The sequence below is a fragment of the Ammodytes marinus genome, assembly GCF_949987685.1.
Source record: "Ammodytes marinus genome assembly, chromosome: 7".
In the NCBI taxonomy this organism is placed as follows: Eukaryota; Metazoa; Chordata; class Actinopteri; order Uranoscopiformes; family Ammodytidae; genus Ammodytes; species Ammodytes marinus.
The window spans coordinates 8,089,391-8,101,122 of NC_137211.1; the positions used below are offsets into that span (position 1 = coordinate 8,089,391).

At 39.1% G+C, this 11,732-nt stretch overlaps 1 protein-coding gene across 2 annotated transcripts; it reads right to left on the minus strand.

Annotated features, from left to right (window-relative positions):
- Window positions 1-312: 312 nt before the first annotated feature.
- Window positions 313-11,601, minus strand: rer1 (retention in endoplasmic reticulum sorting receptor 1). 2 transcript variants are annotated; one of them, XM_080031425.1, is made up of 8 exons: window positions 11,541-11,601; window positions 10,036-10,117; window positions 9,175-9,279; window positions 8,736-8,832; window positions 8,128-8,206; window positions 2,809-2,944; window positions 2,314-2,368; window positions 313-835 (listed from the first exon to the last, which is right to left on the minus strand). In XM_080031425.1, exons 2-8 carry the CDS (start codon window positions 10,114-10,116, stop codon window positions 825-827), a joined length of 564 nt encoding a protein of 187 aa, XP_079887551.1. In that variant the 5' UTR covers window position 10,117; window positions 11,541-11,601; the 3' UTR covers window positions 313-824. The 2 variants fall into 2 exon arrangements, with proteins under 2 accessions (XP_079887551.1, XP_079887550.1); XM_080031424.1 differs by having other exon boundaries at window positions 313-2,368.
- Window positions 11,602-11,732: the final 131 nt, after the last annotated feature.

The following is an 11,732-nucleotide window of genomic DNA, read 5'->3' on the forward strand; positions in this document are numbered from 1 at the left end:
GCTTATGTGTTATAAAATATGCTTTTAACTATGCAAAACATCAATGAACATGTTATGCATGTTTTATATTATTTGTATAAAAATAACCAATTAATCTAAGCAAGTGGAATGAATTAATAAAAATACATGAAAGAGCAAGCATTTCACTGCAAACCTGTAAAACAGCTATCAAAAGGCATCAGTGCTAACGAAAACATGTTGCACTTTATCAGTCACCCATCAAGAGACTTTTATTGGTTTGTAAATCATATTTTCTTGTTTATGTTCTCTCACTACCCCATGGACATCTACAAAATACGAATCAGAGACTGCTCTGTTTGAAGGGACACATCCTCTTTAATAGCATTTGGAGTGAAAAAATGACACTTTAGTTATTAAAATCAAGTTTTTGTTTATAACTTTAGCACAAGAAAACAATAACATGCAATCCATGAGAAACATATTTTATGCATCAAATCTAGAACCTAATTAAACAGTTCTGCTTTCATCAGTTTCAGCTGAAATAGATTTTAAACACTTGGAAACAGTATGGTGGTTGAAAGAAAAAAACTAAAATAAAAATAATCCAAAAGCAAATTCATATTTTAAAATATAGATATATATATATACAAATCCTCCAGACAATCCTTTGAAACAAAAACTTTTTACAGGAAAATGTTTTGATCCCTTACTACAGTGATGATCAAAGTTGAGTAATGACAGGTAATCCCCAGCATTCTGATAAAAATTGACAAAATGAATCAACAAAGTTTATAGAAAAGAAAATGTGATCGCCACCCACTTCATCCATTTGTTATAATAAAAGCCTTTCAATCTCTGTTTTCTTATGTTTCCTCTGCAAAAGAAAGAGAACAAAAGTTTGCTTGGAATGACTACATTTACCATAATTGATTTCAAAGTAAACACAGATTATGAATGACTACAACAGCTAGTCTACACAAATCGAATGCACCCCAGACTTTGAAACACAGATGGGCAAAAGTTTCAAAGAGAAAAGGTTGTCGGGTAAAACGTGTAATTGCTAGGCTATTATCTCAAATTAGGACTGGACTTGGACTTGAATACTGGTTGTGCACATTGAAGACACAGTATATTTTGAATAATGATCCGCTTAATGGAGTATAAAGCTTAAAAAAGCAAAGTCATTGACTTGCTATTTCAAGCTTAAGGCTCCCTAAAATAATTTGAAAATAAATGTTTTTATACAGGTGGTTTTCAACACATCTGTTAAACTCTACAAAGGCGTGAAAGAAGAAAGGACTGATTCAAAGTTAGACTACAGGATAAAGGGAACTAATCGGGTTGGGGTTAGTTACACTTGCTTTGAGTTACGCATTCTTTGATTTGGTGGGTGGCTGGAGATTCAAACATCACTGAAAATTATCCATATTGATGCTTGCTCCACTGGCTTCTGAGAAACAAGTAATACAGAGATTTAGTTTCCGATTCCTGATATAATTCAATCAAAAATAATTTGGGCCGAGTGTAATTATTTCAAGAGATGATTTACGAGAGCTAGTTTTTTCCTTTCGTGAATGCATATTAAATAATTAAATTGTGTGACTACTTTCTCCAAAGTCTCTGTATATAGTACATAGGACAACTGGCTGAAAGACTTAAAAGTGTGCAGCTGCTGTGGCTTGCATCGCAAAACATGAATGATTCAACTTCGAGACAGTCGCATTTCCTTCAGATTTTATCTTACATATCGCATCATGTTATTTTTCTACTTACATTACTGACTTTCAATGTAAAACGTGTTACAAATAAGTAGGTACCAATATATTAATCAACAGTTGGCAGATTCATTTCACTTGTAATAAGGAGATGTGCTGGAATTACCATCATTGGAAAGAAATAAAAATAATTTCACTGCAAATGTGTTTCAGTGTGGTTCCTTTTCGATAACTTTATACTTACCCCATGGGGTTAAAAAAGGCAAAAGGCAGCTCTAAGTCTGACCTACTACTGAACAAATGCACACCAATCCTAAAATGAGGATCCCCCCACCCCCTGAAAAAAAATAATAATAAAAAAACCTACCCTTTAATAGACAAAGGCATTATTCCCAGACTAATTTGATCCGTGCTGCTCATATTGCCATCCAACACAGTGAACCATGGATCAAATTTCGTATTTTTCATGTTATGTTTTCACGTTTTCTGTCCTGCTTACTTACAAAAAAAAAAAAAAATCTCTCTAATCCTGGTCACTCCTCGCTAGCTGTGACAGATTAATTTCAAATGGAAAGGAGGGGAAGGGTAAGTGGTAAGAGTTTTTAACTAGCAAAAGCTTTCCCTGTGTCGTCCTTGCCTTTGTATGTCCTCTTCCCATGTGTGAAGGGTAGGTATCTGTACTTGACCATGTGCTAGAGAAAGTGGGGAAGAAAAAGAACAAATTAGGTATTTCTAGGGTCAGTTAAAACATTTGATCATGCGATTGAGTAATACACTTGTTTCAGGTTCTATCGGTTACATAGAAAAAGGGGAAGGAATTATTGCTTAACACGTCTTGTTAAAAATGAAAGAAATGTACTGCATTTAAATAAATAATGCTAAAAGATATAGGTTTTATTTAGGTAAAAGCTTTGTCAATGTGGTTGAGTCATCTCTTTTTAAATGATTGTGTTATATACTCTGATGTTCCTGGAATGATTTGCTTTCCCCATTTGCATTTGCCACAAACAATTGATCTTCTGTCTAATCTTCTGTACGGATAAACAGTGTTTGCAATGCGCTTTGACTCCAGTACAGCCACAGTGATAGTGTATGCAGTTTATGTATGGGGCATTCAATGAACATTATTTACCTTGATCTGCCTCTTCATGGTGATGCAGAAGAGCATGATGAAGTACATTACAAGTATAGGCCAGAACACTGGCACATTGAAGGCATCAAAAAATGTGCAAATCATGGCGATAACGATGCCCTTTGTTGCCGAATGCCTGCCAGGGAAAGGAAAATAACCTCAGTTAAAAACAATGTAAAAACATTGGTGGAACTAAGGACAACTAATTAACCGACATTCTCAAATCTGACCAGAAGTAATTTTGTGAATGTGTAATGTGCAGACGGGTGACATATTGAAGGAAAAGCCTGAATAAATGAGTGGAGAAACTTAACCAATGCAGATGCTTCCACACAGCTGCACTGCATGGTTGAAATAAGCATCAAAACATTCAACCAGGCTCTATGGTGTATACATATACTGAGCAGACCCAGTTGATTCTGATAGTTTTTCAGTATGGCAAGATGAAAATAAATGAAGTGACTTTGAAAGATGATGAGTCATTGTTGAAGCATAGATGACAGGAGCTTGTCACAAAGACTGCTCAACTGGCTACTGTTTCAATATGAACAGTGCAAGTCACGAGAGTTACAGTCCGGTTCTCCTTGGCCAAGTCTGTAATAAATATTGCTTCATAATTCATCCAAGTCTCCTGAAATATTCTTCCACCTGAGTTGACCTCCAACCTTAACAGAACTTCCATCACTAATAGTTGTTCTGGGTTGATAACTTTTATCCTACTATTAATTGTGTGGAGGGAGATTAGCCAGCCTGACTATACATTTGAAAGAGGACAATGTTCCTGCAGACAGCCTCCTGCTGTTCTGGGTCAGCCTGCCCCACCCACGATTATAATATGAATGTATATCTCAACCTGTCTGCCTCCCAACCTGTCTCCCCCTCCTCTTCCCCCACCCAGCTTACCTGTCTACCTGTCTCCTACGTCCCCCTCCCTTGCCTGTCTCTCCTACTCTGATCAACCTGACCCCTCCCATATACAATGTATGTATATTAGAACTGTCTGCCTCTCAGCCTGTTTCTCCTCCAAACCCACTGTTAGACGCCTCCCCCCTGGGGAGTAAATGTTCCTTAAATATGTGACGATTTAAGGAAAGGTTGTCACTCCTTGTAACATAAGCCCCTTTTACACAGAGATTGCGGCATATTGACGGAACAACATCACTCCAATATGCCGGCTTTGCTTGCTTCTGTGTTATTTACACAGAACCAAGCAACGCCGGCCTGCTGGCGCATCAGTAGTCCCTTTTACACAGCGCTCCGGAATGAAAGAGGTGCTTAACAGCGTCAGGTGTGACGTAAACATTTAGCGCCGCGCCGGTCAGCTGCTTTACAACAACAACAATGGCCGGTGAATTGAGAGCAGAAGTGCTGGAGCTTGCAGTAAGAGGGCCGTATTTTACTGTCCCCACGATGTGCCAGTTGATCTCGCTACGCGCTGAGTCCAACATCACTGGGACAGTTAACCAAACTGACTAAATCAATCCGACCGCTTCACCTCTGTGTGTGTGTGTGTGTGTGTGTGTGTGTGTGTGACAGGTTGGTTGTGAGCGAGTCTCTTTGTGAGGGCAGCGATCTGCCAATCAGACATACACATACACACAGTGTGTGAAGTCACGTTACTGTAGACAGAAATAAAGTGTGGATATACGCTCAGACTTAGGATAATAATAGCGGCGGCGGAATGTGTTAGCAAAACAGTAGCTCTGTGGCTAACAGCTGAGCCGGAGCCTTCAGTCAGCTGAAGCAGACAGTCTAGCGGGGCGAGCAGACTATTCCCCCGTTACTAGGTCGACCTTCAAGCTGAACAAGAGCCCTCCGCTGCGCGTCGGGCTCCTGCTTCAGCTTGTCGGTCTTTATTTCTAGCAAGTGACCCGTTCGCTATACTTTATCCCTTACTTAGCCTAGCCTAGCTTTCCATTGTACAACTTCTCCTGGGCAGAAATAGACTCATACACTCTGCAAAATGAAGCGCGGGGGTTTGGAATGAGCAACGGACCTTATGATCAGCTAGATTATACACCGTTCCTTTTATTTGGTGATTTTTACGGGACATCAGGCCGCCGTGGTTAATGTTAAACACACGTCCTTCAACTGCTAACATGGTCGCATGTTTAGAACGTAGACTATGGAACGTCAAACGCCCCCCTGTTCCGCAACAACAAGCTGGAGCATTTAAACAGAGAGGCGGAACTGATCGTGTCGGGAATCTTACTACCCCCCGAGGTAGTAAAATTCCCGGAACGATCACTCGCACCTTTCTTCCCTCGTTCCGCAACTGTCGCATTTACACAGCTGGGGGGAGGGCCGAAAGGCCGGCATATTCCCGGCTTTCACTGGCTGTGTAAAAGGGGCTATTCTTACCTGTGTTGGAACTAGTGACCCTCCGCAGAGTGTTCTTGCTATTGATTGAAAATAAAGCTTTTTGCTTCTACAACGTATCATTGTTGCTTTTAATCACCACAAATTGAAACATCTCTATCCTGATGGGAGTGGTATCTTACATGTTGTCCCCATCCATAGGGGACGAGCAGGTCACTGAATAGTTTGATGAATAGGGAAATTATTATGAGAATCATATGCTGTGGCCTTTGCAGTCACCAGATTCACCAATTGCAGAGCTATGGGAGATTTTAGACTGACGTGTTGGACAGCGCTCTCCACCATCATGAAAACATCATATAAGGGAATATCTTTTGGAGGGATGGTGTTCATCGCTCAATGCCAAGGTGCATTTAAGCTGTTATGGAGTCACATGGTTGTCCAACACCTCACTAAGACACAGTATGTGGGTTTTTCCCTTTATTTGTTAACCGTCTGTCTGCATACGAACGGAAATGTAACTGTTGTTTTAATGTGGCAAAGTGTGGAATGGATTTACGAGTTTATAAAATGAAATAAATATATACTGTTAAATTCAAGAAAGCATTAATGAAAAATAAGTTTGACCAACAACTCTTTGTCATTATGAAAAAAAGGTTATTGACATAACATTGAATCTTAATGTATTTTCAATTCTAAGTTCAGTTCACGCAGGCATTATCAAAACAACTTATTTATTAACTATTAAAACTTTTTTTTACAGTTTTAAAAAGCATCTGGTCAAGTTGAAAAAAACTAAAAGACAACTCGGAGATAAACAACTCAAGAGATAAACAGGGAAATGGGAACCAAAGCTATCTGTGTATCTTTTGATACACCAGACAAACGCCAGCTGTATGTTGGCTGATGCAAAACAATTTTCCTCTCTTCCTGCTCTACAAGAGGAAGCAGGAGTTTGTGTTCAACCATGCATGAATGTCATCTGTTTATGCAAACTTTACATGGTACCAGAGATGGAAATTTACTTTTTTGCCTACCAGCCACTCATCTTTTTTACCAGCCACTTTTTACACGCCATATCTTTTTTAATATATGCGTTAATGTTAAACAATACAATAGTAAGATTAGCTAATGAAAGTGTTTTTCATACAAATGTTTTCCATCAGAAGTGATTTCTACTGTAAGTAGGTGCTACCAAGGAACTGAGTTGCATTTGGTACACTCTTACTATATACACAATACACGCCATGTTTATTTCAAAACATTTTATAATTGAACTCCATATATACTCTGGGTTCAATGCAACTTTTTTCCCAACTGGCCCGCTTGGCCAGTAGATCCAAGTTTTACTGGCCCATTGTATATTTTCACTGGCCCTTCAGACACCTTTTTTTCCATCATTTAGTCAATAATTATAATACAGTATTGAAGTTAGCTTTAGATTTATTTTTTTATTTTAATTAATGATATGAAATGTTGATATTGTGCATACATACACATAATATAAAACTAGGCAAACATACAAATGTGAAGCCTACAACTGAAAGTATGTGGAAGGAGTGGGCCAGTAATTCGAAGTGCAGTACTTTGATGATTTATTTTATTCTTGAATTTCGGCAGTTTAATGAATAGTTCACCTGCAGAAGTCATGATCAAACATAGGAGAAAAATAAGGTGTGGTAGGCAGTGTTTATCACTTTCTCCATATGCATTACGAATGTGAATGTGTCAAACCAATGACCGGTATTCCACTTGCGCTCAAGTCGAATTTAAAAATAGAAATCTGAAAATCAGGGTTATGCCGTTTTATTAATGGGAGATGTCACTGTGCGAGTTCACGTCTGGTCGTGTGCGCGCTGCAGGAGCGTCACTTCTGCAAGGTGCGTGCATGAAGTAATCAGCTACACATAAGAGTCTGGTGTGGGACCATGTTTTCACTGTTGATAAAAAACAGTGCAGTGCAAAAGATGCAGCATAATGTTAAACGTTCACCAGTGAGCGAGTGAGCCGCCGCGCGGGGAAGAACTCTGTGGTTTGAGGCTCAAATAATAACCGGGGATATTCTCCCCGTTAGCGATATCGATGGGAGAGGTTTCCCTGTTTGTATGCGATCCGTTTGAATGTCTCGAGCCTGAAAACACAGAGCAATGTCGGCAAACTGACTGCACTGCACGACTCAAGGGACTGTACAGCGAGCCGAGTCCCTCCGTTAGTTTCTGTTTTCAGCCGACACAATTACAATCACCTCCTAAGCACGGACAGCGTTAAATAAAGCATCTAATTTGTATTACCATTAGGGCTTTGATGTAAATACTGTAACATAACGGCGGCAGCTCTGATGCCTAAAGGAAAAGCGCAGTTTTCACTTTATTTTCAACACCTCAACCTCTGCTGTGGGAAGACCACACATCAACTCGCAGATAGTATTTCCCCGCGGAGCGGATCGCGCCGTAGTTCAGTTCGACTAGAAAGGCAAAAAGAAACTGTGGGACTGTGCAGCGCACTGGCATCATGTTTATGACGAATGTATTAAATATGCAAATTCGATCGGACCTGACTGGAAAGTATTACCCGACACAGTGGCGGGTGAAGTGACACAATTTACACGCCAGCACACAAATCTACCCGCATTTGGCGTGTGGCGGGTGTTAATTTCCATCCCTGCATGGTACACAGACACATGTGGATGTAGCCCAATTGGTAGCATTTCCATGGATATAGAAGTTTTTTTAAAGCTGATCAAAGATGTTAACTGCCATCTTTAAAAAAGTCTAATAAAAGTTGTTTATATCTAATGTTTCTTTAGGAGAAGGTAATGCTATTGCGGTAATCTATGAATGACAGGGCTGAGTACAGATGAAGTTGAGATGAGAAAGTAAGGTCACACAAGGCCATGACACACAAATGAGCTCTATATGACTTTGGTCACACATCACTTGAAAGAATTTAATATGCAGTAACTCTGTGGGCAGAAGTGAGCGGACCATAAAATGGACTCACCAGAATTTGAATTCGGGCAACCTCCTGATGAAAGGCCGGAACTCCTCATTCTGCTTGGTAGGAAGGGAGGGGCCCTCATCTGCAGGACAGACAGGTTTGGGCGGGATAGTGAAAAAAAGGGTAGTGTTCATTCATCACTCAGCATTCAGACCAACAATGTCCAACCCAAAACAACAAAAACACTATCAAGTCAAAAGTATTACCCTCGTTTTATTTTGTTCTAGTTCTAGTGTCAAAACCATGGTGATGGAATTTACGTTAAAACCTAACTACTTATTTCTAAAGGAAAGGCTTATGGAAAAAGTGTAACCCGAGTAAACAACAGCATTTTTAATTTTTTTTTACATTATTTTTGGGGCATTTTTATGTTTGGAGAGACAGAGATGAATGGGGCAGAGAGGGGAATGACATGCAGAGAACCACCACGGACCGGATATGAACCTGTGGTCTGTTGCTTCTGAGGACTGAGCCTCTATGGGCGGGCGCTCTTAACCACTACACCACGTGTTCTTAGTCACATTTAATGCAACTGATATCGAATGTAATAGTAATATCGTCAAAGGCTAAATGAACAAGGAGGTTGTTTGGATTTAGGTCAGTCAACTTGCCTTCGTCAAGCATTGAAGGATCCACTTTCGGCGATAGAAAAGCGATGAACAGGTTGAGATGGTAGATTCCCAAAGCATATGTTACTATATACCAACCCTGAAAAGCAGAACAAGAAACATCACCACATAAAAAGGATCATTGTGAAACCTTGGTTAGCTTAATATACATACAGTAATGAGCAAAAACACCATCATGGAAATGGAACAGGCAAGTAGACGGAAATGTAATCACAACACGAGAGAAAAAAAGAAAAAAAAAAGGACAGTGGACTGTCCTCTTGATGAGTTCCAAGCTAATCTTTAACCTTTTGGGGATAATCAGCAAATAATTAGTACAGACAAATTAACTGCTCTCACTCTGAAAGTCATTTGTGACATTGTTTAGCAAAGAATCAAGTAAAAGGTGAATGATAAACATGAATGAAACAAGATAAATTACCTGTAGTATGTACACTCTGATCATGTAGATAACAGTAAGTAGTACAGTGGCTACCCATCGGAATGCATGGAAGGGTGTTGACTTGTCCAGCCATGACTGATAGACCTGAAAATACACAAAGGAAACAAAATGAAGCCATCAGAGGTAGATATCGTACTCTCCATTTAAGAAAAAATAAGACGCAACCTTAGTTAAAACACTGCAAAGCCTCTGAAACTCTGAGATACAGTGATATTGGAGATTAACTGAGCATCCCATAATCCCATCTCATAATAGCTCTGATTACCATACTGCTAATTATTATGAATTTAATTTTAATAATAATTTAAACATCCTCTGATCATTGAAGCCATTATCTGCATGATTAACCAATAAAATTGAAAATAAAAATGAAATCAAGGACCCATTTCTCAGCACTGATACCACTGATGAGTACAAAGCTTGATAAATACTAAAGTTCTATTGTAGCTTGAGATGATAGAATACATTATGTGACCAAAACTAGAAGGAAAGGTACCACACTGAAACAGAGTGCTGCTTATCTGCAATTCATGCAAATAATTAGTTAGTACTAAAAGTAAGTTAGATTCCAATAAGTTTACTTGAAAACATTGCCAGTTTGGTGAGTGTTTTCCAATATGGTGTAGGCCTGGCTGGCCTATATTCGATAGTGTGCTATTGTTTATGACACTTTAAGATGGGCTCTGTGATAACAGGTACAGCAGCACTGGCCCTGTAACATTCCAGTACAAAGGCATATCTGAATTAAGAATGCCACTGGCAAAGAATTGTATCAAAGTATCAAATCATTTAATCACTAATAACTTATATATTTCTGATCCTAATGATAAGACATGATACCTGTCCAATCCGTGTGAAAAAGGCACCGACTACAGATGGTTTCCCATGGATTGACTCCCCAACACTGTCCCCTTCAGACATTCTGCCATGGAAGAATGAAAAAGACATTTAGATAGGTGATGCACAGAAGAAGGCTACTTTATTAATCTGATTGACACACACTTTATAAATTGCAGTAGGCAGGACCATCAAATGGCAAAGTAAAACGGAACTGCTTACAGCCTAAATGTTTTTTGTGAAGCCAAAAGACATACGCCAACGATAAATAATTTTTTGGTTTATTGTCTTTTATGGTAATGTCTTTATTTGTAGGGACAGTATGATGTACGGTACTTTCCCCGATGTTGGATAACATTTGACAAATATTCTCCTTTAATTTAAACATGTCCATTAGATATCCATTATTTAATGTATGTAACATGTCTGAATTTCTGGCCCCATTCATTAGGATAATAGTGTACTTTGACATGAGCAAAAAGAATAAATTAATAAAATAAAACATGACGACATTTGCATTTAAGTGTAAATAAGAGCAGGTAGTGGGGGCGGCTCCGTTTGAATGAACGAGCTAACGTTAAGCAATGGCGATATATTTCGGCTAGTTTCATAGATCCATTGACTTCGTAACGAATGGACTATGGGTTTTCTAGGTAACTTTAGGTGGTTGTCCACCTTTAGCATTGAAGATTAGGGACATGTGTCAGATACACGTTTACCAACTGGCCATTTGTAGCAATAATATAGTATTTTGATGATTAATGTTGGCATGTAACCTTCCTTTTAAAAAGCAGGACCGTGTAGAAGTGTTTTTGGATGTTGCTACATTTAGCCGCATAAAAAGCTAGCTGACAGGCTTAGACAGTCGCATAGGTAGCTAATATGTCACAATTATAAACAAAGGACTCACTGGGAAAACCATAACATTGGTATGATCGAAACAAAGTATGCCATAACTGTTGCTAAGGTTTCTACAGTCATATTATTTTGAAGTTACTCACGCTAGCTTACAAATTAGCCCTCGAAGTAGCTAACTAACAATCTATGTTGCCCTTTGGCCCAAATTACTGGTTATATGGGGTTTGTAGTTCTAGTATATCTTAAATTAAACCCGCATCTGTCCTTAATTTAATTTATGTAACTACAGTTCCCAAGATTCCAACTAAACGCACATTGAAGCCAGGCAAAATAAAATGTAGTTCACGACTTGCTCTCTTTCCATTGCAAATTATGTAAATCAGGAAAGGTTTGAACTACAAATACCAGCAAGAAATGTGAAAATCTGACAACTCACTTCCGGTGATATGGTTCTACGTTGACAACGGCTCTACAGCTAGCAAGTCAGCTAGCCCGGATAGAAATCAAACTATTATGTAGTAGTAACCACATTTGTACTCAAATGAACGATGGAACGTTTAGAAATGTGTTGGTACGTTTCAATACCTTACTGGATATCTTTGTTGGTTTTGCGATTAAAGTGAAATGAATCAATGAGTGTCCTTTCTTACCTGATACGGCCGCTGTGTGACTACCCGGCTCTACCTAGCTAGCTAAACTAGCCACCTCTCGTACAAACCAAACTGGTGAGAACACGTCACTACTTCCGCGAGGATGGGAACATACTGCAGGCAGGAAGGAGAGTAGAGCCATGAAAGCCTCGAACAACTACCCCTGAACAACCTGAGAAGCACATCTATTTT

What these genes read in the sequence shown, in the direction of transcription:
- rer1 (XM_080031424.1), bottom strand. Translation starts at nt 10,116, where the DNA reads ATGTCTGAAGGGGACAGTGTTGGGGAGTCAATCCATGGGAAACCATCT. An exon ending in TTGCCCGAATTCAAATTCTG is followed by an intron (nt 2,945 to 8,127) that starts GTGAGTCCATTT and finishes TTTCCCTGGCAG; the next exon opens with GCATTCGGCAACAAAGGGCA. An exon ending in CCATGAAGAGGCAGATCAAG is followed by an intron (nt 2,369 to 2,808) that starts GTAAATAATGTT and finishes CACTTTCTCTAG; the next exon opens with CACATGGTCAAGTACAGATA.